We start from the raw sequence: 26375 nt of genomic DNA, 5'->3' as shown, positions 1-26375 counted from the left end.
TCGAAATGCTACTTGTGATGCAGTATTGCATTACAATGCAATGCACATGTATTTGCATTCTCAACGCCAGGCCGAAGCAGCCACCCAGCTTATTTTCATCCCACCACGGAGGTTTATGCGTGTCTAGTCGATGCCCCTCCCCCACCCCGATTTCCTCTTGTGATTTCAAGCTTGTTCTGCAACAAATATAACTTAGCGCATGCGCAAAGTAACCGCCGCTGGTGAAAATGTCACTGCGCCACCAACACAGAAATACCCGGCTGAATGTAGGCTACGTTTCAGGCTGCAAGATACTAGCCGTGTTTAATAATGGCTTTAGGTGTCAAAAACATTTTATATTGCTTACACGCGTGATAACGTTGCTACTGGCCGGAGCAGCGGAAAAGATGACGTCAAGTGCTCATTTACAACCACGTTACAACGAGGTATTTAACCAACAGCTATTCGGAAGCTACATTCTACAAGTTATGGTTAAACAAAAAGCACAAACGATGTCACCTTAACATTTTGACATTTAATAACCACAATTGGAGTTAAATTGTGAGACATACCATCTACATCCCGCAGACGAGGTCCTTATAAGCTAGATGAGGCTCAAACTACCACGTGACTCCTTTCGACCAATCAGAGCGTCGGTTGCATGTTTTGCTAGGCTTTTCTTGGAGACGACGGTCGACGAACGACTGGGATGTTTTCAAACCAGCAATGAACGTCATACAGCCGTAGGGTACGGTTAACGTCCAGTATTTAGAACATATCAGTTTGTATTGCGTACTATACGTTTACTATCGAGTCCGAATGAGTTGGCGGAAGCGCATGAATCATTTTAAAGGTAAGAATGAAATCAAGACTTGTTACTTGCGGGGCTAGGATCATAGGAGGAATCCCAGTTAGCCATCTGGCTAGTTTTACAGCGAGCGGGCTAACGCTAGCGAGCTAACTTTGACGTAAACTGCGTACAAAAATGCAATGTTGTGTGTTTGCGTGGGTTCGGTTTAGTTTTGGTGCCACGTGCGTTATACACCTCGGGTGATCTTTACTTCAATGTGACCCATCGATCTTAACTCATGAACGTCTACCCGCTGGTTTAAAAACGTGAGGATATAGGAACACTTTGAAACGTGCGCCGCCAAATGTCGACAGTGGAGTGCACTGGGTAGCCTCAGTCAGCGGGCTGTGTAGGCTTGAAAACACTACATGAGAACCCGCTAGCTAGCTGCGTTAGCCGCTGGGGAGGGGGCTGCAGTGGGCTTTTGTTTCGGGCTGTTTTGTTCTCTTCTGAAATATGCCAAATGAACGTTTCACATGATGTGGACTGTTGGGTCATTGAACGCCGCTCGCTTATCCACGGAGAAATACGCGTCAAACGTTATTCCACGACGCAACGTTAACGCTGGCGCCTTGTGTTTGCGTATGCAAGCGATAGCTCACGTTTACAGAGCATTTTTAGCGCTCAGTAATTCACACCGCTGGTTGTAGACATGACAAGCTGGCACGGAGGAAATCCAATCCTAGTTATCGTTGATCGTTTTATTTGTGATAGATGTAGAAAGCATAACACGATGAACTGTGGATCAAGGAATGCTATGGTTAACTTTTGGTTTTGGCTTTCATGTAGGAGAGTAATGCTTTAGCGCGACCTTCTTGGGGGTGTGTTACTGATACAAAAGCTGTCTGTTTTACATGGCCGTCTGTTCGGTAACCACTCCGAACGTAACCTGACCGGTTTAACGTGGGACATAACGATTATGCAGGCATTTATTTTCAAAGGGGAATAATAGAACAAAACCATATAACATATAGTGAACCCATATCAAATCCATGATGAAAGCATGATCCTTAATTATAAATCGACATTTAACGTCATTCATGAAACAAGTGGGATAATTATGTCCAGGACCAACTGAACACGTGAACTGAATTGCGTCATTTAATAATTTACTAACATTAACGTTGATAATATCTTTGTGTTACATAAAAGCGCAGCACGCTCGACTCAATTCAAATATAAAGTAGAGGTAACGTTGTCGGACAAGGGAATTGTATTGTCAGTAGGATTGGCCAAATACCAAAAAACATCTGCATACCAACTTTCAAGTGGAAGCATGACCGATCCTTATTCGGTTTATAGTCTAGGCTGAATTTATATCTAGTATTTGAATGAGGCATACATTCAGGTTCATTATTCTGGAGCTCGTCATAATTTCAACGTTTCTTTTGTTTGAGCTATGATGTTTACGTTTTTGCATTTGATAACTCATTGAAGAGTTGCTTATTTCCCCTTGAATTTGTGGCTAGGGAGGGACAATTTACTTCTGACGTGTTTGCTTTACATATCACATTTGCTAGCATCAATTAGTACTTTGATGGCGCAAGCCCTCTTCTGAGAGATCAGTGGCATTACGGCCCCCCCCATCACATAATGTTGACATAGTCCATATGGAAATTAATATTGAGTGCTAACTGGCTGATGTCCATCTTTTTTTGGTATCTGTAGCATTTATTCGCTAGGATTGCACCATTTCTATCGGTGTGTTGTCCAGAATAATCAATGAAACCAGACTAGTATAATCTGTTTAGTAATGGGGAAATGGACATATGGTCATTTATATATGTGGTAAATGAAAGTGGTTATTATGCTTTCTTTTGTATTGGGTGCAGTGGATATCCGTAATCAAAATATTGCAACCAAATATATCTATTCATCTTTCTACAGCTTGGTTTGGCAATAGCAAATCCGGGGTTGTAAACAAGCCCTGCTTATCCTGGTAGTTTCCTAAACTGAAATCTGCCTCGCAACGGCTTAACACGGATGATCCGGAAGATATATTTTTGATGACCAAAGCAACCGGACGACTCTGACCTGCTTTACTCTCTCTTTGGACCATTATTGAAGTCTGCCACACAGAAAGTGTTGATTTAGTGTTTTTGTATTTTATAATTTGGGATGATGCAAGCATAAAAGGAAGGACATGACTAAACTAGTGACTTGTCTGACGAGTTATACTCTAAACTAGCACAAATCACGTTGGATCTTTCTTTCAGAAAACGACGATGCTTTAACAGGTTTATCGAATTGTTAAATCAGGGACCAAGCTCAATGCTAAAATCCTTTCCTCCATGACTGCATCCCTTCTTATGCAGAGTAATACGATGGCCATGCCTTTCCTCCGTACAGCATCTTTTGTACTTGAGAAGAGGATCAGCCTTTAATGTGTTCTGTGCAGGCAGGTTACCCATCTCAAGCTTGGTTTGTATTTGACGGAGAGGGACCATGTTTTGCGGGTCTTAATAAAATGAGCAGCAACACTGCATCTCACACACCCTGAATTCTGATTGCTGCTAATGAGGTTCTAGTACAGTTTACTAGACTGCATCATGCTACAAGTTCCTCGTTTTCATGCTCCAAGACGCATGACCACATTTGATATTTTTATGTTCCGGGGAAACCCCTCCAAACCGTTACCGTTTTGTATTCGTTACACAGCCTGACATTTAGGTACATGCTCTACCAGTACCTAATTGTGTGGGTGATGACACCTCACCCACATTGTTTGTACATTGTTTGGGCATTGAAGCCATGCAGTAGTCCATCCAATTTAAGTCTGTTATTTTTTGTGTGCATCAATTCATTGGCAGGAAAGCTTTTATCTAATTTAGTAGCACCAATGGCAATTTGATTATATCTGAGCTTGCAGCACATTATGATAAGAAATATAATTCAATCATCTAAAGGTTTGCACATTAGTAGTAACCAATACCATGCTCTATGCACCTCAAAACCAGCAGTAAGAACGTAATATCCTCTTATCAGGGAATTGTAAATGCAGTTTGTTGCTACTTGCTACTTGAGATCTCAGATTAGTGTTCATTCTAAAAATGATGAGTTGGTTACGATAAATTATACTGTAAAATATTCCCTCTTAATAAACAATTCCCCTTCAGAGCTGCTAAACCAATCTTCGTAAACCATTTCATTCAGTTTGTAATGCATTGCAATATGAATAGAAGCATTTCTTTAAAAAAAAGAAAGAAATTTTTTTCATATGGCCTGGACAAAGGCATCATGTATTTTCTAACTGCTCCCGTTTGTATGCATGACGACCTTCCATCTGCATGGTATTATTTTGAATGGCAGTTGTATGACCCCCCCCCACCCCCACCCCCTCATTGCTGAAGGTTAAAACGAGCAGAGCAAGTGGGGTTCATGCCCCGTGCTAGGGGAGTGATAATTAATGAGGACTTTAAGTCACTTTTTGTGAATGAGCAGCTTGGAGAAATGCGGGTTACTCAATGAAAAAGTAGAAATTCGTGAACAATGGGCTTCACTACTGCAATCTTTTTCACCCAAAGTTTACTGATGGCAAAGACAAGCCATTTCCTGTTTAGTTTGGATTTGTTTCTCCTTGAATGACCATACTCGACAACCTCCTCAAACACAAAACACACACTTGAGAGGATCACAGCAGTGTTCATAGGTCCCGGGTCCTTTTGCTAGTGTTGCTTTGTGTGATTTTACTCTTGACCTCGATATACTCCAATCATAGGGTTGCATTTATGTTTTGTTGTTGTTTGTGTTTTCCATCGTGGTGCCACTCTATGTGTGCGTGACGCTGAGCGCTGCAGCAGCAGCATCATCGCAAGGCCCTCTGGCTCAGCATGCAGAGCCACCCGGGCGGCCCCACGCGGTGTGTATGTGTGTGTGATACTATCTCCATGTCACCACCCTCGATAAGCTGTGACAGGTGTAGAGGGAGCAAGTCGAATGCCACAACCCAGGTCCACACAACAGTCCCCCGTTATACGCATGAACGTCACATTCGACTGCAGATGGTTGGTTGTACAGACACCCAATATGTTTGGGGACACCCTGTAGTAGTATTAACACTATGGTAGTAAAAAAAAAAACTTGTGCCGGTACTCATCTTGATTGCTTGATTCCCTTGATTGCTCCCTGTTTAACTTGTACCACGCAAGCTGTTGTTCGTAGGGTTGCTCTTGCTACACCATGCGTTTGACGCCGTCTGCTGTTTGAATGGGACAGTGTTTTGCCAGTCATGCTGTTCACGTGAGGGCCAGGGTTGTAATCTGAGGCCCGTCGTGTGCAGAAGAAGACCAACGCCTAGGTCCCAACCTTTGCTCCTATCCCCACCCCCTCCCCCGGCTTCCCACTCCCTCCCCTCCTTTTGTAGCCCATAATCGCAAGTAAAGACTTCATTGTTCTGGTCCGGTGCTTGGGTATCTGATCATTAACCTACATTTAAAGCGTTTGCGGTACACTTCTTAAGGTTCACACAGCCTCTCTCTCTCTCTCTCTTCTGGGTTGGCTCAACGGTCGCTGCAGTGTCACGGCCTGGACAGAGCCAGAGGATTGGGCTGCTGTTGTAGTTAACCCTATCTGCGGCTCCTTGCACGAATACTAAGGGCTGATTTTAGCGTGGCTTTGATGTTTGTGTGGGGCCCCTGGCCAAACGACTAGGGCTTGTCGTTTTTATTTATTTTTTACGGGGTATTTCAGTTTTATGGGAAGCTTTTAAGTGATTGCTGAGACTGGTCCACAGCACTCTCTTATGTAAGAATACGCATTTAGGCCACATTAAAGTGCATTATGTCTGACTCTTAGAAGGGCTTAATGCTTGGGGATTATTATAAATAATACTGGAGAATGTGGTGTGTTTGGATCGACTTAACTTTCAGCCATTAATAAATAAGCTGTCTTCATGTTGGAGTCCGGTTAAAAACAAGTTTAGCATTTTTAGTTTTTTTACAAACGTTTTTAACCTATATTTTTCTCACTGACACTTTGCTCATTAAGAGGGTACCTCTTCATGTTTGGAACGACGCTTGCATGTGAAAATGCTTTGCTGGAACAGCCAGCAGGTCCTGCTGATTGCCTGTCCGGCCCTGAAGGGGGGTGGGGGGGGGCCAGTCAGGCCGCTGTGTGTCTGGGGAATAATGTAGGAGCCTGGGTTCGGAGAAGTGGTGCTTATGACCGCCATGTATAGTACCACTCTAGCCAAAATGGCGTGGTTTGTTTATGCGTCCTGGCGACTGACTGGCACACTGGCCAGACAAGCTGGTGGCCGGGGCTGTGCTCCAGTCCGTCTGGAGGTCATTCTGGCAAGAGGGGAACAGATGCCTCCGGGACAATGCTGTCACTCTGTTATGTTTTTGGCGTCTGCAAATTAAGGCTCTATTGCATCATGGCCTGACATTTATACGACGGGCCGGGAGGCGGCGAGGAGGAGTGTATTTTGGGTTACGGAGGGCAGATGGTGATTAAACCGGACAAGGCGGACAGTCTTTCTATGTTTCTCTCCTGCTGCATTGTCTCGCTAAATAATGGATTCTTTTTGATGACCATTTTGATCTTTAAAATCGGCATTAAACAGGCTTGTAGCGCCATCTTGTTGATTTGCATTTCACAACCCTTCATTGCCACTGTTATTTTTTCCTAACACGTCTGTTAAGTAGATGGGCCAGAGGAAGTAAACAAAGGCCTGTGCATGCACCCTGCCCTCGTTACACACACATCAGCCACGTTGTTGCTAATGTTTACACGGATGGCTAAACAAATGAATATGATCTCCGAGTTGCGTTTCCTTCTTCACACCCTTTCACCTGCAAGCCTCTGCGTAGTTCAGATGTGCTTTTTGACGACCATCAAAATCCACTGCATAAAAGGTGATTGTTTATCTGCAGCTTCCTAGATAGACTTGCTTGTAAGCATTTGAAAGCATTTCCTTTTGGGAGTAAGCTTTGTAATGTGGCAAGAAGTCCTTGTTTTTAATTCTTCATAATGCCACAAAGGACAGCTAGCCCAGCTGTGTTCTCCTTTACTACTATTGGCACCTGGTCCACACTAATACTTGAGGGACATTGTCCACATGCTCAAGCATAAGACCCCCCTCCCCACCATTTGCCCACCGGAAAATAACCGGAGCAGACAGTGCCTGGCACACTACATGAACGTGACATGCATGCTCTTGCAGCCGTGTGTGGGAGAATGCAGAGAGATCCAGAGATGGCTCAGCCTCTCCGCTGGGTATTATTGTCTGTGTGCCCCCGTCTCATGCTGTCTCAGGAATCAGGCCCTGGCTCCTGGCTTTGTCCTGCTCCTCATTACGGGGGTTGTGCTGGAGGCGTGGTGATGTCTGAGGAGGAGGAGGAGGAGGAGGAGACAGAGGCTGGGAGTGAGAGCGCAGCTGAAAGAAACCCCCCTCCACCCGTCTCTCGCCTCCCCTCCCTTCCCCTCCCCGTCATTTAGCCTGACAGGGCGCAGGGCTGTGCACACGTGATCTGCTGTTTAGTGTCGCAGCCAGTGCAGCCACTCTCTGTGAGCGCATTACACAATCTGCTCGCCTTCCCCTTTGTAAAGCCCGGCGAGGCTCTCTGGACGAACCCTGCCGGTATACACCAATGATTCTCCCTAATGGCAGTTTAAGTTCATGTCTACCATTTTAAGATCACATGTGATGCATCTCATGACATAAGAGTAGCAATGTCTAAGATTTCCTTCGGTCCACTCTGTGCAGTGGTGTGATGCAAAAATAGCGTAGCGTAGCGTAGCATGGCTGGGCTTGGGTGACGTGAGTGGGAGGTGTTTTGGGAGTGTCTATAGTAAGAATCTTGTCAACAAAGAGAGGTACGTGCTGCCGGCCAGAGTTTGTGTGTAGTTTTTATGTTGTATGTGATTTTATTTATAACATTGAAAAAATCACTGTGGATCAGCGTTTACTGTAGATATTTCCAGGTTATTTTAAGCCTAAAGCTAGGTGAAATGTTACTGATTTTGTTTTGTTGTTGCATAATTGTAATTAAGTGATTTATTACATTTTAGGCCTGGGATGTGTGTTTTGGGATAAAATCTGTATGAGCCACAGTCTATGGTTTTGTGTGTTTCCAAATTCCCTGTAGCCCAATACCTTCTGATACTTGGACAGGATTCATTGCATCCTGTGACATTCTCTGCTACTCTAGTGCTCAGCTCTTCTTTTCATATGCCTTGTGGCCCTTAATGTCTTTAAAGTCGGTCTGTTTTGCTAAGACCTCTGTTTTAACTGTATACATTTTCTATCTCAATATTACAATCAGACCTCATATCTGTTAAACTCAACCCGATCATGTGGGCATGCCGTTGAAATCCATTCTATTCCTAACGAGTGTTTACCAGCTCCCATTGCCTTCTTTGTTTTGTCCAACACGGGTAAGTGCATGTGAAATGACCTGGCTATGTAGGTTCTTCAAGAACGTGACCAAACTGTCCATAGAGTGAGATAGGCACCTTGACACTCGGGGTGTAACGGTACACAAAAATCTCGGTTTGGTATGTACCCCGGTTTTGAGGTCACGGTTCGGTTCATTTTCGGTACAGTAAGAAAACAAAATGCAAAATATATATGTGCTGTTGTTCATAACACACTTTTGTGCTTTTAACAATAGGAACATTAGACAATACAAAGCTAGAATTCTTCTCAAAAATATAAATACAAGATTCTGAAATGTAGAAATAAAAATAAATTACATTGGCTATGACTGTTTCTTTAAAAAAAATATTTTCTCAATGTGCAAAATGTGCATCTGTCTGCGTCACACATATACCCGGCGCATTTACTGATGCAAATGACGTTTACAATGTTCAGCGTAGTGTCCGAATTCTCGTTTGTTCGTTCCCTAAATACTGCACTATATCATGAACACTATATAGGGAATAGTGAGTGAATAGGGAACGATTCTGAACACGGCTTCGGTGTGCGCAACTGTGCATGTGCGGCTGCAGCATGTTCCACACATGCGGTCCTCTGCTTAATTGTCCATATGGAGACTCGTTCGGTACGCCTCCGTACCGAACCGAGCACCCCGTACCGAAACAGGCCATCCATTGCCGTTATATTAAGCCCCCAACCAGACCTAATTTCCGACGGGTTGTACTCTGTACTGCGCTTCGTGAAACTATGTGGCTCTTGAGGTGGCTCTTAAGTTGAAGCTCTGCCATAACAAGTCCAAGAGATGGTTTTGACACCTACTGACTTCTGCAAGAAACCCCTGATATGAAGGGTTCCAGGTAGAGTAACTGTGGCTAAGATAACGGGCGGTTTTAGTTTTACCTATTGACAAATAGATTGGTCGAGGGCTTGGGAAATTTGAGTCAAAAAAGCTATTCTTCATTCTGAAGCCCTACAGATTTCCGAGGAATACGCCCAACCTGGGGTTTCCTTTTTAATCTGTGGTATAAAGATACATTTCTTGGCTCAATTTTTTCACTTGAAATGCAATGTATGTATAGTTGTGGGTCTTGTAGGATCCTCCATTGGTTCTATTCAAGTTTAAGCTGCAAGCAAAGGGTATGATTGCCCTAAACTGCAATGTCATGAGACAATGAAACGTGCTGTAGCTTGCTAGCGGGCTGCGCACATTACAAGGTGACTCAAACAAAAAAGCCTTCTAACCTGTTTACTGGTGCTCATCTTGGCACTATAACATTGGGACTAGGTGTATTTGTCCCATTTTAATTTGCAGTATTTTTTTTAGAGCCATTAAGGTCGAAGTATTACAATCATTTGGCTTACATCTGATTTCATTGCAAACAAATAGTTAACGCATCACACATAAGCCAGTATTTAATAAGGCCTATGGTTAAAGTTGTAATCTCTCAATTTAAATTTAATTGAGTCTATGACCAAACGATGAAAGCCCTTGCATCTACAGGTTTGTGAATGTTGCCGACTAGATGTCTGGGGACAATGTGTGGATCATTGGGGAAAAATACTTCTTATTACAAAAGGCGCTACCAAAGATAAATAAGATAATAAAAAAGATTGGGACTTTATAATGCTATTCAATGTAAGGGCGTCTATTGTGCCTTGAGCCGTGGCGGTCTACAGTTCCTGGACTGTCTTCTGGGATGTGTGTCAGGCTGGCTGCTATTCTTAGCACCTCTTCCTCCTCGTCCCATCCTGCACTCTCAGGCTAAGCTCACCGGCCTGTTTATGTGCATATTTTGTGTACGTGTGCGTGGCTGCTTTCATGCTTCCATCCACTAAAGTGTACACACTCCCTTACATAAGCCACGCCACCACCATAACCGGTTCCTGGCCCCGGCCGGCGGCCACATGTGGTACACGGCTCTCTTCTCAGTGGCTATGTTCCAGCACTAATGACTGGGGCTGGCTCTGTTTTGAGTGCGGACGCCCGACTAAAACACGAGTATCGAAACACGTTAGTTGTGTAGTCATTCCCTTAATTTTTAAAGACTTGCCTGTGTGAGACAAAATAAAAGGGAGATGGATGCAATTGACTTTGCTTGACTCGTGGTCATCCTCAATAGCATTATGCCTTCTTCGTGGGGGAGGTTAGGCCATGAACTTTAATTCAAACTCGAGTCATGCCGTTTGTCAACCATTGTCTCCTCCACAGCCTCTCCTAAACGGGATCTTTCAAACGACATTGAGGGACATCCATGCAAAGAGTTCCCTCCTGTGACCTGGGAGATGGAGAAGAGTCGCACCCCCTCCCCAATTGAATAATTTACACTGTTGTGGATGTGCAGACGGAGACGCCATTGTTCATCTGGCCGTCCTGATGTTTGCGTGCGTCCTGTCAAATCTCCTGCTGCTCGACATTCCTAAATCTCCCCGCTACTGCCAGTTCACATCATTTGGCTGGAGATTCCTTTGCCGTTCCTTGTGGCTGTGTTTGTGGAGGCGTCTAAACTCCTTTTCATGGCAGAGCCCATACATTTTAAGTTGCTTCTGGAATTGGGAATCGTACTGTGATGTTGCAATGATGGAGTCTATATATAAATATAAAAATGACCGGTCATTGGAATGAATATCTGCACACTACATTGCCGACTGTATATTTGTATAAGCATGTGTGGCTACTAGCCGATCCCCTCATTGTCAATTGTGCGGCAAATTCTGGGAGAAGATGGCCTGATGTGGACAAGGTTAACTGTAGTGCAGAGGCACCGCCCTAGTGGCCGAAACCCAAATACCTCTGTAATTACAGTCTCCCTGTTTTCCACACTGATTTGGAGTCGCATCAGCATATTCTTCTTTTCAGTTCAATACACCACCTACACCTTTGCTCATTGTTAACGTGGACACCAAAGGCTACCCATAGGCCTGCCTAATGCTCGCCGAGGATTAAGGCCAGCTGCTTATTTAAATTGTTAATGGAAATACCGCAGACATATTTGCCCCACGTTTACACTTTGATTCAAATGGTGACTCGCTCTCTCTGATCCCTGGCTTTACTGCTGACTGGCGTCTCACTGTGGCCTTCACCCTGAAGCATTGAGGGCTTCTCTTGTCACTTTTCCTGGGCAGATTAACTGTGAACACTACTCCACAGCCAGCATACAAGCTGGCTAGTGAGTAGGAAATGTTATATTTCTGAAGTTCTTTGACGTATTAAAGACTACTGTTTTCCCAAACTGTGTTTGTGCAAGACAGACAACCATTTATTTTTTATTGCCATAGATTGTTTAAAATTCAGCATGCATTTACCGCAATATGACTCGACGTCCCCATGTTGTCCTTTACCCATCTTCCATTGGATGCGTGGTGTAGATAGTCAATGATTAATTGGCTGCACACTGACATTCTATAATGTATCGCAGCTCTGTAGAAAGTTTGTTTCTGTGACTGAGAAGTACACACAAGTCCTAGCTAAGAAGGCTTGTGGCTTTGAAGGACCCACAGGGCCTCTGAATACTGCCGTTTACATGAACAGCCCTTTACTCTCATGATCCCCAACTGCCAAATGCCGTAGGTCTACATTGTGCCCAGCAACAATACCCCCCCATTGACGGCATTGTGTTAACCATTACCTTAATCTCACTGCGTCGCCCGCTTCACAGAGGCGCTGTGTCACACCGACGGCAAGCTGTCCCAGGGGGGGTTGTGGGCAGGCAGGGGGGGAAGTTTCCTTTTTGTAACGAGTCCTTTACTCTATGGTTGACTCAGTGCTGTCCCTCTGGCATTTTCTCTTCCATTCTGATGTGTCGTCATACTCCTATAGAGGGGGGGGGGGGGATTTCAATAATTGCATTACACAAAATCAACAAAAAAATTACCTTTGTGACGATGTGAGGCGAACTGATGTACTTTGCTAGTTCAGCCTTGTGGTAGCACTTGACGGGTACGGATGGCTCTGCTTAGCTTTTGGTTTCCATCCCGCAGGTGCAGTACTGTGTAATGCTCCGAAGGGCTTCTGATTTCAAAGCCGAGAGGGGAAGGAGTCTGCTCCGGTAGTGTGACTCAGCAGCCGTGTGTGTGTGTGTGTGTGTGTGTGTGTGTGTCTGTCTAGGTGCACGATGAGCCCGCTGTGCTGTAGCCCTCACAGCTAGTCGGCAGCTGCACCATGGCCAAACCTGGCAGCGACCGAGATGGCGCCATGGTGGACAAGCAGGCGGGAAAGAAGGTACAGCCGAGCACGCATACATTCACACGCCTCGCCGACACACACGCCCTCGCTGCTGGCAGGGCTGGCTACTGGCTGGCCGGACAGTATATGGTTACGGAAGAGTGAAGTAACATGGCATGATGGTCCGCTTTTAAACGGCTGCCGGCCTTTGCGTTGTGTAAATGTGTTTACATTGATGTGCAGCAAAGCGTGTGAGTGGGACAGAGGAAACAAAAAATCCCTTAAGAATTCATCACACATGCATTGCGCACACACACTTTCCATTCTTTTGATTCATTTAACCACACGGCGTTGGCAGGGTGCAGCCCACTGGCGTGTGATGTTGCCATTCCCATTCGCCCGATCTGCAATTTATATATATCTGCCATAATAAAGAAATGAGTGTCGAAATGATTTTGTCATGAAGTCCGCTGGCAGCACTGGGATGACCTCCTCGACATGGCAAGCAGGTCAACAGAAGTGCCAAATCTAGATGTGGTTAAGGGGTCGGGGGGGATTCTTGGTTCTATTCTCCTACATTTAGTAGTCATTTATGCAATTTCCACTGACATTTTATATTCTCAATGCAGTCTGAGCAGCCTTTTTTTCTTCTTTTTGGATAAAAGGACAAAAACACATCTTGGTGCTGGGCTTCTGCTGTCGCTCAAAGCTTTTTGTATCGTCAACTGACGAAGCAGGTTACTTTTATTATTAGTCAATTAAGTCCATTTCCTTTTACTTGAATCACTGGATAATGGTAGATGCATTGTCTCCAAAGTGATCACCGATCAGTCAAATCCCTGTGTGTATCCCGACCACGTGCCGCTCCATCTTGTTTGTCATGTTTTAGCACGCTTCAGCCCATACCTCGACAATGGTACCCCAGTGTCGAACCCAAGCCTGCTGCTGTCAGTCAGTCAGGCTGTCCTCTACAGTCCAAATGGGGCCCATCTTCAAGAGCATCTTTCCGTGCGGCCGCCTTTCTTCTTTTGTGCTTACAAAACGCTTACACACTGCTTCTCTGAATGGACTGCCATTTTTATCATTCTGCATCCTACCCTTGTTTTGGCAGAGCAAGGACAAGCTGTCCCCGTTCACCAAAACGCCAAAGCTGGACCGGAGTGAACTCCTGGGAAAGGAGGCCAAGGCCAAGTCTTCCATGAAGCGCAAGCTGTCCTTCACCGCCAGCCCGGCCCGCACGGAAGAGCGTGACTCGGACACAGGTACGACTGGCGCTGCTGTTGATACATGCTGATAAATACCCTATGCTCCTCTCCACACCTAGTCTGAAATTTCCTGGCCCCCGGCCATGTCTCTATACTACCCCCCTGTGGCCCATTGTAGACCTATTCCGCAGGTCTGGTGGAAAATGTCTGATGTGGAGCGTCTTTCTTCTTTTCTTCTTCTAGAAAATGACCCCATTGGGATAAGCACTGACGTATGAACCAGAATGTTCTTGACCAAACCGGCCCGTTCTATTGGTCAGGCGATCCACGTCTGTTGCTTAGTTTTCCTGTTTACAAATGGCTGTGAAATAGAATATAGTTTGTTCAGATACGGCCTCCATTATGTGCTTTTTTAGCGGTGCCTTGTCTTGAGAACAAACAAGACTAACTCTGTTCATTGCCGTTGACTACACTGTCATACAGTGGCTCTATCCCGGTAAATGATGTGCTGTTATTCTTTCAAGCAGAGCTGAGGTTATCAAATAGTAATTTCCATTCTTTTGTCCAATCCAACCACACGTTATGTCTTCGGCTCTGTTGGACATTTAAATGTGTTGGTGTGGTTTTCTTCACCACTGTGCATCGCTAAAGCATGCAAACCAGTTGGCTGCTCTCGGATTTTTGCCAGAACCTCCTCTTTGCTGAGCAATGGGGATTACAGTATCATTCATATTGTCACATCGTTCTGTGGTTCATCCTGCCTGCTGCACTGAAGCCCAAAACCTGTACTGACCAGATCCGTCATTATGAGCCGAATCCTATGGATTTGAAACGGGCATCTACAAGTGAAATAACGAGAGCCTTGTATTGGAGCCGTGAACTGGCGGGGGGGGGGGGGGGAAGCTGCTTAGGGAAGCTGCTTAGGGAAGCTGCTTAGGGTGTTGTCCGTCTCCGCTAGGGGGTGATTTGTATCTCTGAACAGCTCCAGGAAGAACAGACGCACTGCTGCAACCATCACCCCAGTTCTCTCATACCCTGAATGCTGCCGTTGCCATGACACCATCAGAATGTGTGTGGTGTGTGTGCTTGTCACTGTGCGTTTGTCACTGTGCGTTTGTCACTGTGTGCGCGTATGTCACTGTGTGTGTGTGTGCGTATGTCACTGTGTGTGCGCGTGTGTCACTGTGTGCGTGTGCGCGTTTGTCACTGTGCGTTTGTCACTGTGTGCGCGTATGTCACTGTGTGTGTGTGCGTATGTCACTGTGTGTGCGCGTGTGTCACTGTGTGCGTGTGCGCGTTTGTCACTGTGCGTTTGTCACTGTTTGCGTGTGTGCGTTGGTGACCACTGGAAGAAGGGAGAGAGGGCTTGCGTTAACGCATTGCTTTCCCACATCTCCCTCCACCCCTCATGTGTGTGCACTGTAGATGACTCAGACCCAGGGCAGACGAGTGAGGCCTGGGCAGAGAGATTAGTGCCTCCCTGCAGGATATACGCAGGTAACCCCCCCTCGCCCGGTTGGAGCCTGAGACTTGACCCCACCTTCCTGAACACCACCTTTTTTTTTTTTTAAGTACCAGCTCCTCTTCCTCCACACCCGACCCGTTCTCCCTGCAACATGCACACACTTGCACACACTTGCACGCGTGTGTGATTTCTTCCTTTTTGTTTTATGTTGTCCTGCATGCGCCCCTGTAGGCGCACATGCATGTGTAGTTGGTGAACACGGACTGACGCAGAGAGGGGGGGGGTGGGTGGGTGGGGGGGGGGGGATCTTTCCACGGTCCTAGTACCTCGTAATGCACCGAGCTGCATTCGTTTCCATTTCTCCTTTATTTCCCTTTTTTTGTTCCGGTTACTTCCTCTCCTACCTCATGCTTGTCATCTGTCTAACGCAGATACAAGGAGAGGCTCAATAGATGGTTTCGCTGTGTTTAACCCCTACCCCCTGCTCCCCCTCTCCCCCCCTTCTTTACAACACCTCCCCAACACCCTCTAACCCCCCATGTCTCCGTCTGTGTCCGCAGATAAAGATGGAGGCCCCGACAAGAAGAAGGTTAAGAAGGAGTCCGGGGGCAAGAAGTCCCAGTCGTCCACCCTGTTGTTCGGCTACCCTCTCTCCGAACGCAAGCAGATGGCTCTCCTCATGCAGATGACTGCCAACAGCCCAGGTCTGGACCGCTGCCTGGTCACCGCCCCACCCCGCCACTTTTACCGCAACCTCTCAAGATGGCTGTGGCTAAATTTACCTTTCTGTTGAGTCACCGTGATTGAGACGTCAGTCGGGGGAATAAGGCCCATGATAGGTCAAGGTTGATCTGAGGACGGGCACTTTTTGTTTTGGTCCTAATATTAGCTGATGGCTGTGTACAACAGAATGCATCATGGGATACATTTTTTTTGTGATGCTGATTTTGTTGAGAGGACTCGAGAGTTGCAGCACTGTAGTTTTAAACCAAAGTAAATGCGCCACAACTTAGGCTAGGGCAAACTTTGTTATCCCAGGTCTTGCATGAAGAACACTGAGGCACGTTCGAATACAACAGTGTGTTCCCATAATGAAATATCTTTCATGATTAATGACTTGATGACAATGAACAGAAAACCATTTCTACCAACACAAATAACATTTTTAGCATCAAACCATCACAAAACTAATATAATCGACTTTTCTTTTTTTTATTGAATGTTTTAGATATATCTGTACATTATTTTAGATTTGAAAATGTCCTTTTTGACCATTTTGGGTATTTTTTTTTAGGCAAAATTTCAAAGATACAGTCTGAATAAATACATCATATTTTCAAACTCAAAATAAATTTTGAGTTTGAAAAATAACTAATCATGATTTTATTTTTTTTATAATCGAGCAGCCCTAGCGTCAGCAGACGCGCCAAACGGCGTTAGGGTAAAACAAGTCTTTGCCCTGTTGCTCCACTCTAGCGCCGCTGACTCATGCCCTCCCTGCCCCTCCAGACTCCACCCCCAGCCACCCGTCGCAGGTCACCCCCGTGCCCAAGAGGGTGGCCAGCAGCAGCGCGTCCAAGCAGAAGGACAAGGTCAACAAGAGGAACGAGCGCGGGGAGACCACGCTGCACCTCGCCGCCATCCGCGGGGACTCCAAGCTGGTCAAGGAGCTCATCAGCCTCGGCGCCGACGTCAACGTCAAGGACTTTGCCGGTACGCTTTTATTTTGACATTGGGGTGGTTTGTAGTTCTCCGTGCAGGAGTGGGGTTAGTACTCGCTGTCGTTGCGTCGGACGTAGCGTCACCGTTATGCTATTGTTTGACCGGGGCACTTATTGCTATGAACATACCGACGGTAACAACAGCGATGTATATTGTTGTTTCTCTTTCTTCTGGCTATTGTGGTGATTGTAAGTCGCTTTGGATAAAAGGATCTGCTACATGTGAATGTTTGTCATTCAATCGAAAGCCATTTGTTCTGTAGTACTTGAAACAAGGCATATTTCCCCTCAAAATGTATTCATAAGTGGGTTACTCATTAGGAGAAAAAAAGCAAATATTAACCCGTGCTCATGGCGTTCCCAGGCTGGACGCCGCTTCACGAGGCCTGTAACCTGGGTTACTACGACGTGGCCAAGGTTCTGATCTCCGCCGGAGCCGAGGTCAACACCCAGGGGCTAGACGATGACACGCCCCTCCACGACGCCTCCAGCAGCGGACACAAAGACGTAAGGACCCGCCCTTTGATTTATCGTTAAGTAGTGATCGGCCGATATTTTGAGTTATCTTGCGTATATCGGCATCCGTCGATATATATTTTTTTCCTTGTTCTTGTTTCTTTTTTTTGAATATTTTTTCCCTGCATCATTTACAGTTCAAGAAATGTTCTTTTTTTTCTTCTTTTTTTTATTGAGACTTGTGTCATTTGTTATCATCATTGTGTAATTTTTATGATGTTAATCGAGGGAGCAAAAGCAGCATCGGCTCCAAATATTGGCTAAAAAATGGGCTCAAATCAGCGTAGGAGCTGGAGCAGTTTGAAGTACACAGATGTTTTGGGAAGGAAATGTGTTATGACAAGTGTGTGTGTGTCTGTTTGTGAAGGGTGTTGAAGAGCAGATAGTGACCCAGAGTCAGGCATGAGTCATTTTGACTGGGAATTAAACATGACCCGAGTAAGGATTGTGGGGCTGTAGAAGATTTCGAAAAGAAAGTCCTCCTTGTTAGAGAGGTAATCTGGTTCCTGATATCCCAACAGCAGTGTTTCTCCTCCCTGTCACTGGACCGTAAAAGCCACCACATTTCTCCTAATAGTGTGTGTGTGTGTGTGTGTGTCCTGCCTCAGATTGTGAAGCTACTCCTACGCCACGGCGGTAATGCTTTCCAGGCCAACAAGCGTGGGGAGCGGCCCGTGGACGTGGCGGACTCCCAGGAGCTGGAGCAGCTGCTGAAGGGAGAGCTGCCCCTGTCCGACCCGGAGGACAGCTCCTCAGGTACAGCCCCTCTCCACTGCTGGCCCTAATGGACTGTGGGTTTATCGGGAGAACCTGGGATCTTACAACAAAGCTCAATAATGGCAGCGGTGTAACAATATATCAAATTCTCATTAATTCTGGATTTATCTTTATCTTTATACGTCGATGGATAGGATGAAAAAAGGTTATTTTCGTGGCTAGACAATAAATTAATTGCTGTATAACACTGGTATGTGTCTTTGCTGGTACAGTTGTAGTGTGTTCAGCTTCTGCAGATGGTTGGTTGTATATATGGGTGAATCATATCAGATGAGTGTTCCACAAATGTCAAAACAAGTTTACATTAGTATATGCAATATGACCTAATCATGGATATGCTAACTGAAACTGGCAACACGATTGAGCGTTGATCAACAGTGGAAGCTGCTCCTTGGAGACGCGCTAACGCCGTTCTCCTGTCCTCTGATCCCCCAGACTCTGAGGACCCGCCGTCCGTCAACCCGTCCAGCGTGGACGACGACCACATGGAGGAGTCGGACGGAGAGAAGGACTCCGAGGGCAAGCCGTCCGCCCTCAAGGCCTCGCCCTCCGTCTCCGGCCTGGACGAGTATGAGTTCAAGGACGAAGAGGAGGAGGAAGATGACGACGAGGAAGAGGAGGAGGAGGAAGAGGAGGAGCCGGCGCTGAACGACCGACACCACTACAGGAGAGATCTGCGTCAGCGGGAGAAGGAGGAGCGGAACCACGTGACGGCCAAGCCCAGCGCCAAGGCGGATCCCCCGCCCTCCTCCTCCTCCTCAAAGTCCAAGAAGCCGAAGGCGACGGTGCGAGTCCTGCACTGCAGCACGGACTCCTCCAGCGACGAGCTGGACGGCCTCGCCGCTGCCCCCCTGGAGAGGAGGGGGTCCCCCTCATGCTCCCAGAGTACCGCCGACACCTTAAAGGCGGAGCCGGCGCGCGTCAAGAAGGACGGCGAACAGAAGGACAAGGGCAAGGTGAAGAGGAAGAGCAAAGGACAGAGCAAGAACAAGGAGAACCAGGAGGACGGCGGCGGCGCCAAGGAGAACGGCAAGGGGCCGGTGTTCTCTGCGGCAGCGGCAGCGACGGAGAGCGCCGAGAAGGGGCGCGGCGACGAGGACTCCTTCAAGATGTCCTTCAGCCCCAAGGACGACTTGTCGGTGCACCTCTTCCACCTGTCCTCGGTCAAGGCGCCCAAGCTCAACCACGGCCTGCTGTCGGACAAGGCGCCCACGCCGCTGAAGCAGGAGAACGCTAAGACCAGCGCGCCGGCGGCCGACGGCCCCGCCGACGCGGTCAAGTACATCCACTACACGGACGCCGTGGACTACTGCACGACTGAGGGCTCAAGCACCAAGGGCTGCAAGCACAAGGAGAAGAGCAAGCACCAGCAGCGGGAGCCCCCCCCCCCGGCGGTGGCGGTGGACGGCGACGAAGGCAGCCGCAGCCCCTCCAAGGACGGCAGCCTGGGGAACGTCGCTGAGGGCCCCGACGCGGCGGCGGCGGCGGCGGCGAGGAAGACGGACGCCGACGGCAAGGTGGTGAAGAAGCACAAGCTGAAACACAAGGAGAAGGAGAAGCACCGGCGGGACTACGAGGTGGACCGGAGCCGCCACCGGCAGAAGGAGGCCCGGAAGGACGGCCACAGGAATCTGGAGTTCGACCGCGAGTTCTGGAAAGAGAACTTTTTCAAGAGCGACGAGGCAGACGATCCGCCGCCGGCGCCGGCTCCAGGGAAGCGTGATGGGGAGGGCAGCGACGGCTGCCCGCCGCAGAAAGCCCGAGACGGCTCCCCCGCGAAGGAGGAGCGCCCGGCGAAGGACAAGCACGCCGGCCGCCAGGAGAAGCGCTCCCGGGACGAGAGGGAGAAGGCAGTGAAGAAGGAGCGCAAGGAGGACAAGGGGAAGGAGGGGAAGTGGAGCGAGCGTGAGGAGCGGGCCGACGGCCACGGCTCGGGACGCTTCCCGGCCGAGCCTCCTCAGCAGAGCTCCGCCGTCGCCGCCAAGGAGGAGGAGGAGGAGGAGGAGGAGGAGGAGGAACGCGCCGTGAGCTTCACTCCGGCGGAGCTGGAGCCGCCGCAGGAGCAGCCCGCCGAGAAAGCCGCCAGGGACCGGGGCGACAAGAGGCCGCCGGCCAAGGAGCGCGAGGCGGAGCGGACGGAGAAAAGGCACCCGGAGAAGAAGGTCAAGGCGGAGCCGGCGGACCGGCCCGAGCCGCAGGCCTCGACGGAGCGCTGGAAGGAAAAGGAGAAGAGCGCCGCCAGCTCTTCCTCCCACTGCCCCGGGGATAAAAGCCACAAGGAGAGGGAAAACGAGAAGCTGAGGTCGGCGTCGACGTCCGCCACCAAGAAGCACCAAGAAGAGAGCAGGAAAAACAAGGAGAGGAACTCTGAGAAGCGCAGCGAGCGGGAAAGGCCGGAGAGGGACTACAATGGCGGGGAGCACCGGGAGAAGGACCGGCCTGGCACGGAGAAGAAGAGCAAACCGACGGAAAAGCCCTCGGAGAACAGTAAACCCGAGCGCTCCAAGGAGAAGGACGGCGACCGGAAGAAGAAAGACAAGATGAAAGACGGCGCTCCCGGCCCGGGCTCCAACCTCAAGTCCCTCCTGGAGGAGAAGAGGAGCTACAGCTCCGAGAGCTCCAAGTCCGCCTCCCTCAAACCCAAGGAGGAGGTGGCCAGGACGCCGGAGAAGGAGAGGGACCGCCGCGAGCGGGACCCTGACAGACACCGGGACAAGGACCGGCACCGCGAGCGCTCCCAGTCCACCAAGCTCAGCCGGGCCAAGCCCGGCGAGGCAGACGCCGAGCGGGTCAAGTCCAAGCCCAGCGACGCCGCCCCCGCCGTCGACGCCGAGCGGGCCAAGTCCAAGGCCTCGCCGGCGTCCCGCGACGCCCGGCCCAAGGAGAAGAGGCTGGTGAACGACGACCTGATGCAGACCAGCTTCGAGCGCATGCTCAGCCTCAAGGACCAGGAGATCGAGCAGTGGCACCGCAAGCACCTGGAGAAGATCAAGCAGAAGGAGCGCGAGAGGCTGAAGCAGCGGCCCTCGGCGGACCCCTCCAAGCCCAAGAGCAAGGACAAGGCGGCCAAGACGGCGGACACCTGCCTGAGCAAGGAGCTGCTGCGCTCCAAGAGCTCCGAGGCCGGGGACAGCCAGAGCCGGGACCGGGCCCCCAAGGACGGCACCGGCTCACGGACGCTGTCCCTCGACGGGAAGAGCCTGTGCTCCCTCAGCGCGAAGGTCATGGCGAGCATGGACGGCGCGCTGAGCCGATCGCCGCGGCCCGACGGCGAGCGCTCCGGCATCATGTCCCGGTCCGTCTCCATGGTCTCCGTGGCGAGCTCGGAGGACTCCTGCCAGGCGGCCGTGCTGACGCCCCGGCCCGCCGAGTACGACTCGGACGTCAACCCCGAGGCGTCGGACTCCCAGCCCCCGCTGCTGCAGTCGTCCCTGGCGTCGCTGCGGGCCGCCCAGTCGCCCTCGGCCCACGACAAAGACTGCGGGGGTCTCCCGGAGGTGCCCCACAGCAGCTGGTCGCCGTTGTCCAACAGACACGAGACCCCTTACCTGAGGGCCATCCTCGATGAGGACGCCGGCGCGGCGGCGGAGGACGGGAAAGACGGCGCCGACGCGCCGGAGAACCTCCCTCTGCCCGTTCAGCCCGGAGCGGCCGAGCCCGGAGCGCCGGAGCCCCCGGCAGACCCAGAGGAGGGCTCCATCGAAGACCCCGCCCCGCCGCAGCACACCGGGGAGAAGGCGGAGGGCGACGCCCACACACAGCGGGAGGAGTCCCGGCCCGAGTACTTCCCGGTGTCGCCGGCCTCCTACCGGGATGCCTCGTACAGAGACGCCCCGGACAAGGAGCCCTTCAACTCGGAGTCCAACGTCTCCTCGGCTTGCGGGACCCCACCGAGGGCCCCGGAGCAGAGGTCTTCCTCCGATGAGCCGGCCCCAAGAGAGCTGTACTGGCCCCTGCTGAACGCGCATACCGAGGAGGAGAGCGCCGGGGACAGCGGCGCGACGCTCGAGCCGACGGCGCCGTCCTCCTCCTCCGCACTCTCTGCGGACACGTCGGGCCTGACCGACGCCCAGGAGCCGGCCCCCTGGCTCTGCCCACAGAGGGACCTCTTCACCGCCACGGAGAGCTCACAGCCCCGATCCGAGCCCCTGGAGGCCATGGACGTCGACCGCGAAGAGAAACCGTCTGAAACCGCCATGGACACGACCGCCACCGCCGCTGAAAGAGCCGGATGGGACGGCGAGGGGAGCGCGTGGGACGGCTGTGAACGGGAGCGGTCGGCCAGCCCCCCCGTGCCCTCCTCGGCCTTCACACACATTCCTACCTTCGAGGCGGAAGAGCCGGCGGCGGCGGCGGCCCCCGGCAGAGCCAACCCCGAGGCCAGGTGGGCTCAGGAGGAGTCCGACGTATATGAGCAGCTCTACAAGAAGTCCAAACTGTCCACCGACGGCAGGCCGTCGGACGCGGCGCCGCCGGAGAAGGCGGAGCACAGCGCGGCCGGGCCCTCGTCCCCCGGGTTCTACTGCAGGACCCCTGAACACAAGGCCGAGGAGACGCACGTCGCCCCGCAGACCACCGAGACCACCACCGACGACGACGACGTCAACAACAACAACAACGGCGGCGCGGAGGCCAGGCAAGCGTACGTGGAGGGCCCCTCCGCCGACGAAGGCCCTGCCCCGGACACGGCCACCGAGCCGAGCACGGAGCTGGGCCCAGAGCCGACGGAGGCCCCCCCGTCCGAGGAGACGCAGGAGTCCTCTACCTCTACCTCCACCTCGTCGTCATCGTCGTCCGCCGCAGGAGAGCCGAGCACCTTCCGGCCCCCCCCCCCGGCGGACCACAGCGGCAGCACCTCGGGGTGTTCCTCCCCACAGTCGGGGGACTCAGACAGCTCTGGCGCCAAGGCCAAGGCGCGCTGCCGGGACCACGACGACCCGGACGCCGCCCCCGTGGCCCACCCCCGCAAGAGGAAGATGCCCAGGGCGTTGCCCTCGCAGAGCGGGGCTCCGCCCCCGCCCCCGGGGAGGGAGACCGGTCAGCAGCAGCAGCAGCTGCAGCACCAGTCGCTGGCGGCCATCGTGGACTCTGTGAAGCTGGAGGAGATCGAGCCCTACCAGACGGAGCGGGCCAACCCCTACTACGAGTACCTGCACATCCGCCGCAAGATCGAGGAGAAGCGCAAGGTGCTGTGCAGCGTCACGCCGCAGCCGCCGCAGTACTACGACGAGTACGTCACCTTCAACGGCTCCTACCTGCTGGACGGGAACCCGCTCAGCAAGCTGTGCATCCCCATGGTGAGAGCCACCACGGGGTTACCGCGAGATCACGGGGTTCAGAAGACCTGCTGAAGGAGATCTAAAACGCACGTTCGCTTGAATAAAGACCGTGGCGGTAATGGTCTGCGTTTCTTTCTGTCTTCTGCAGATTACTCCCCCGCCGTCGTTACCTGAGCCGCTGAAGGAGATGTTTAAACAACAGGAGGTGATGCGGATGAAGCTCCGCCTGCAGCACAGCATCGAGAGGGTAAGGTTTCACTCCTGGGCGTATTTTTGCAGGCAGTCTGCTGCTTACGTGGTAATCTTCCTGTGGGTTCCAGTTTCACCGCACTGGGGAGCTTGACTCCTCTTCTTTTAAGGGTGTTCATTTTTTTCCAAAATGTGTGTACTGGAATGTTCATCTGAAAATGATTCAACCCAAGTATTGAACCCTTTACCCTTGTATAGATATTGACCGAACTTCTGCCTCTTCTATGCTGTCCCACAGGAAAAACTCATCGTTTCCAATGAACAGGAAGTTTTAAGGGTCCATTACCGGGCCGCAAGAACACTAGCCAACCAGACGCTCCCGTTCAGTGCCTGTACCGTCCTACTGGATGCAGAAGTGTACAATATGCCTCAAGACGTCCAGGCAAGTAGCAGCACGTCATAATCAATCTTAAGGGCTGATTATGGTTCACGCAGCGCAATGACCAAGCAGACACTTTGACACGGTCGGGAACGTTTATGGTTCTGCGTCGGGTTTTAGTGAGCGGACCAATCACAGCCCTTGCTGCTGTTTCGCCTCGACGGAAGGTTATAATTTTTGGGAGGCGCACGTCAGGCCTTTGCGGTGGACGCAAGGAAGGTCCGCAAGGACGTCAGGCCCTTGCGATGGACGCAAGGAGGGTCCGTAAGGGGTCCGTGACCCCCTTGCGTTGCGTGAACATGGGACCATAATCAGCCCTTCAGGAGCTGTAGATGAAGGATTTCCTGAGTTTTTTTTAATGGAACGGGGCAGATTATTATCAAGCACAATGCATGCGTCGGAAGACCCAGCCCTTGATTCACACTACCCCACCAACCCAGATGATGTACTGCTGTAAAGAGAGCAGCATGTTAACCATTAGAAACACCACCTCCTTCAAAAGCCCTGTATAAATACAAATCTTCATCACTACGTCTTGACACACCATCACAGCTTTTGATGTTGGATCAAACCCGTTATTTCTAATCAAGTTTTTTGGTACTTGTTTATATAACATCGGCTCATATAAACTGTGTTTCATGTCTTCTCTGATGTCTGTTTTAGACTGACGACGGCAAAACCTCGGTGAGAGATCGATTCAACGCCCGTCAGTTCATGTCCTGGCTGCAAGACGTGGACGATAAGTTTGACAAACTGAAGGTGAGGTGGTCACTGTGCTGTGTTGTCACCTCGGGCTCCGGCTCTGTTAATTTTTTCTTTCCCATGTGGACTTTTCACCCTATAATTGTGATGAAGGGACCCACACACTCCCTCCATTGTATATTGACGTTTGCAGGGACTATAAACTAGTGCTGTCAATCGCATTAATGTCATATCTAACTCACGATTAATCGTGAGCAATCGTGATTAATCACAATTCTTTTTTCTATGCTAAATATCCCTTGATTTCTTTGTCCCATTATTTTTTTCTCATTTTAATACTCTTATCAACATGGAGAAGTGCATCGGCTTGCCTTGTGCAAATGTTTTTTTATTGATAACAACATTGGCATATACTGATCAAAACAGGACGATACAAAAAAAAAAGCCTATAATGCAATTAAACGAACATACAAAGATACTGCCTTGAACATAGCAGTCAGGCTACTGCTTCTTTGATTTGAGCCAAAGCAAAAAAAATAAAAATAAAAAATGTTAAAAAAATAAAAGAATTGCGTTAATCATGCGATAAAAAAAATTAACGCCTTTTTAAAAACGCGTTTAACTGACAGCACTACTATAAACGCATAAAACATAAAAGATAAGGAAGAGGAGTCGTTTGCGTCAGCAGTTGGGTCGCAGCACCGTAAACTATCCATAATTAGCACATTCAGGGCACGATAAAATACAGTGGTCCTTTTAATATAAAAGAAATATGAAGTACAGCTATCCAACGGGACCTCTAAAATAAAAACAATAGGGTTCCAACCCGTTGGCTTGGCCCCCTAATAACATGGACTTCAACAACTGAGATCCCAATCAAGTGAAGAAAAGCAGTACTGGCTTTGTTTTTCAAAAACGATCAACGCCACCTCTAGGCCAACAGGGGAACTGCATGTTAGTCAAACCGGGCATGGCTGCTGCTTCTCCTAGCAGACGACCATACGCATATCCCCCATGTCGTGGTCCTAGCAGACGCCCTGCCTAACGTCCCCCATGTCGTGGTCCCCCCGCCCCCCCCCCAGACGTGCCTGCTGATGCGGCAGCAGCACGAGGCGGCGGCGCTGAACGCGGTGCAGCGGCTGGAGTGGCAGCTGAAGCTGCAGGAGCTGGACCTCGCCACCTACAAGTCCACTAGCATCTTCGAGATCCCCGAGTTCTACATCCCCCTGGTGGAGGTCAACGACGACTTCGACCTCACGCCCATATGAGAGTGTGGAGCGGAGGGGGGAGGGGGGTCTCTCTCTCTCTCCCTCTCTAACGGCAGACGCAGTGTTGTTTTCCGTCTCCTGTTCCCCCACCTCCCCCCCCCCCCCCCCCCCCCCCCCATCCACCCACCCGTCACAGGAAGCTCAACGCTGACGTGTCCAGAGGACGGGTCACGTGGGGAGAACGCGGACCCCGTGGGGGAGGCTGGGATCACATGGGTGAGGACGGATGGGATCCAATGGGGGAGGACAGATTAGACTGGGGACGGATGGGATCACATGGGTGAGGCCGGATGGGATCCAATGGGGGAGGACGGATGGGATCCGGTGGGTGAGGACGGATGGGATGGGTCTAGCGGGGGTGGGGGGTGGGGAGGGGGGCAGAAGAGCAGCCTGGCCGAGCACTTAACGGCCACGGGTATGAACGCCAGAGAGCACTTAAGAAACG

At 50.3% G+C, this 26375-nt stretch overlaps 1 protein-coding gene across 3 annotated transcripts; it reads left to right on the top strand.

The window, feature by feature from the left end:
• Nucleotides 1-157: 157 nt before the first annotated feature.
• Nucleotides 158-26023, top strand: ankrd12 (ankyrin repeat domain 12). 3 transcript variants are annotated; one of them, XM_056596405.1, is made up of 13 exons: nucleotides 158-425; nucleotides 12313-12426; nucleotides 13481-13631; nucleotides 15000-15071; nucleotides 15600-15743; nucleotides 16549-16752; nucleotides 17125-17267; nucleotides 17885-18032; nucleotides 18489-23350; nucleotides 23481-23579; nucleotides 23820-23963; nucleotides 24624-24719; nucleotides 25745-26023. In XM_056596405.1, the coding sequence occupies exons 2-13, from the start codon at nucleotides 12367-12369 to the stop codon at nucleotides 25928-25930; spliced, it is 6309 nt and encodes a 2102-aa protein (XP_056452380.1). In that variant the 5' UTR covers nucleotides 158-425; nucleotides 12313-12366; the 3' UTR covers nucleotides 25931-26023. The 3 variants fall into 3 exon arrangements, with proteins under 3 accessions (XP_056452380.1, XP_056452379.1, XP_056452381.1); XM_056596404.1 differs by lacking the exon at nucleotides 158-425 and adding an exon at nucleotides 452-832; XM_056596406.1 differs by lacking the exons at nucleotides 158-425; nucleotides 15000-15071 and adding an exon at nucleotides 452-832.
• Nucleotides 26024-26375: the final 352 nt, after the last annotated feature.

Source organism: Gadus chalcogrammus, chromosome 8 (genome assembly GCF_026213295.1).
Source record: "Gadus chalcogrammus isolate NIFS_2021 chromosome 8, NIFS_Gcha_1.0, whole genome shotgun sequence".
NCBI classification, from domain to species: domain Eukaryota; kingdom Metazoa; phylum Chordata; class Actinopteri; order Gadiformes; family Gadidae; genus Gadus; species Gadus chalcogrammus.
The sequence above is the reverse complement of the archived record's forward strand: the minus strand, read 5'-3'. Positions and strand labels throughout refer to the sequence as shown.

Excerpts from the sequence above, each read along its gene's own strand:
- ankrd12 (XM_056596405.1), top strand. The coding sequence starts at position 12,367 with ATGGCCAAACCTGGCAGCGACCGAGATGGCGCCATGGTGGACAAGCAG. Across the intron at positions 16,753-17,124 it reads CAACGTCAAGGACTTTGCCG|GCTGGACGCCGCTTCACGAG; the intron begins GTACGCTTTTAT and ends TGGCGTTCCCAG. Across the intron at positions 23,580-23,819 it reads TGCAGCACAGCATCGAGAGG|GAAAAACTCATCGTTTCCAA; the intron begins GTAAGGTTTCAC and ends GCTGTCCCACAG.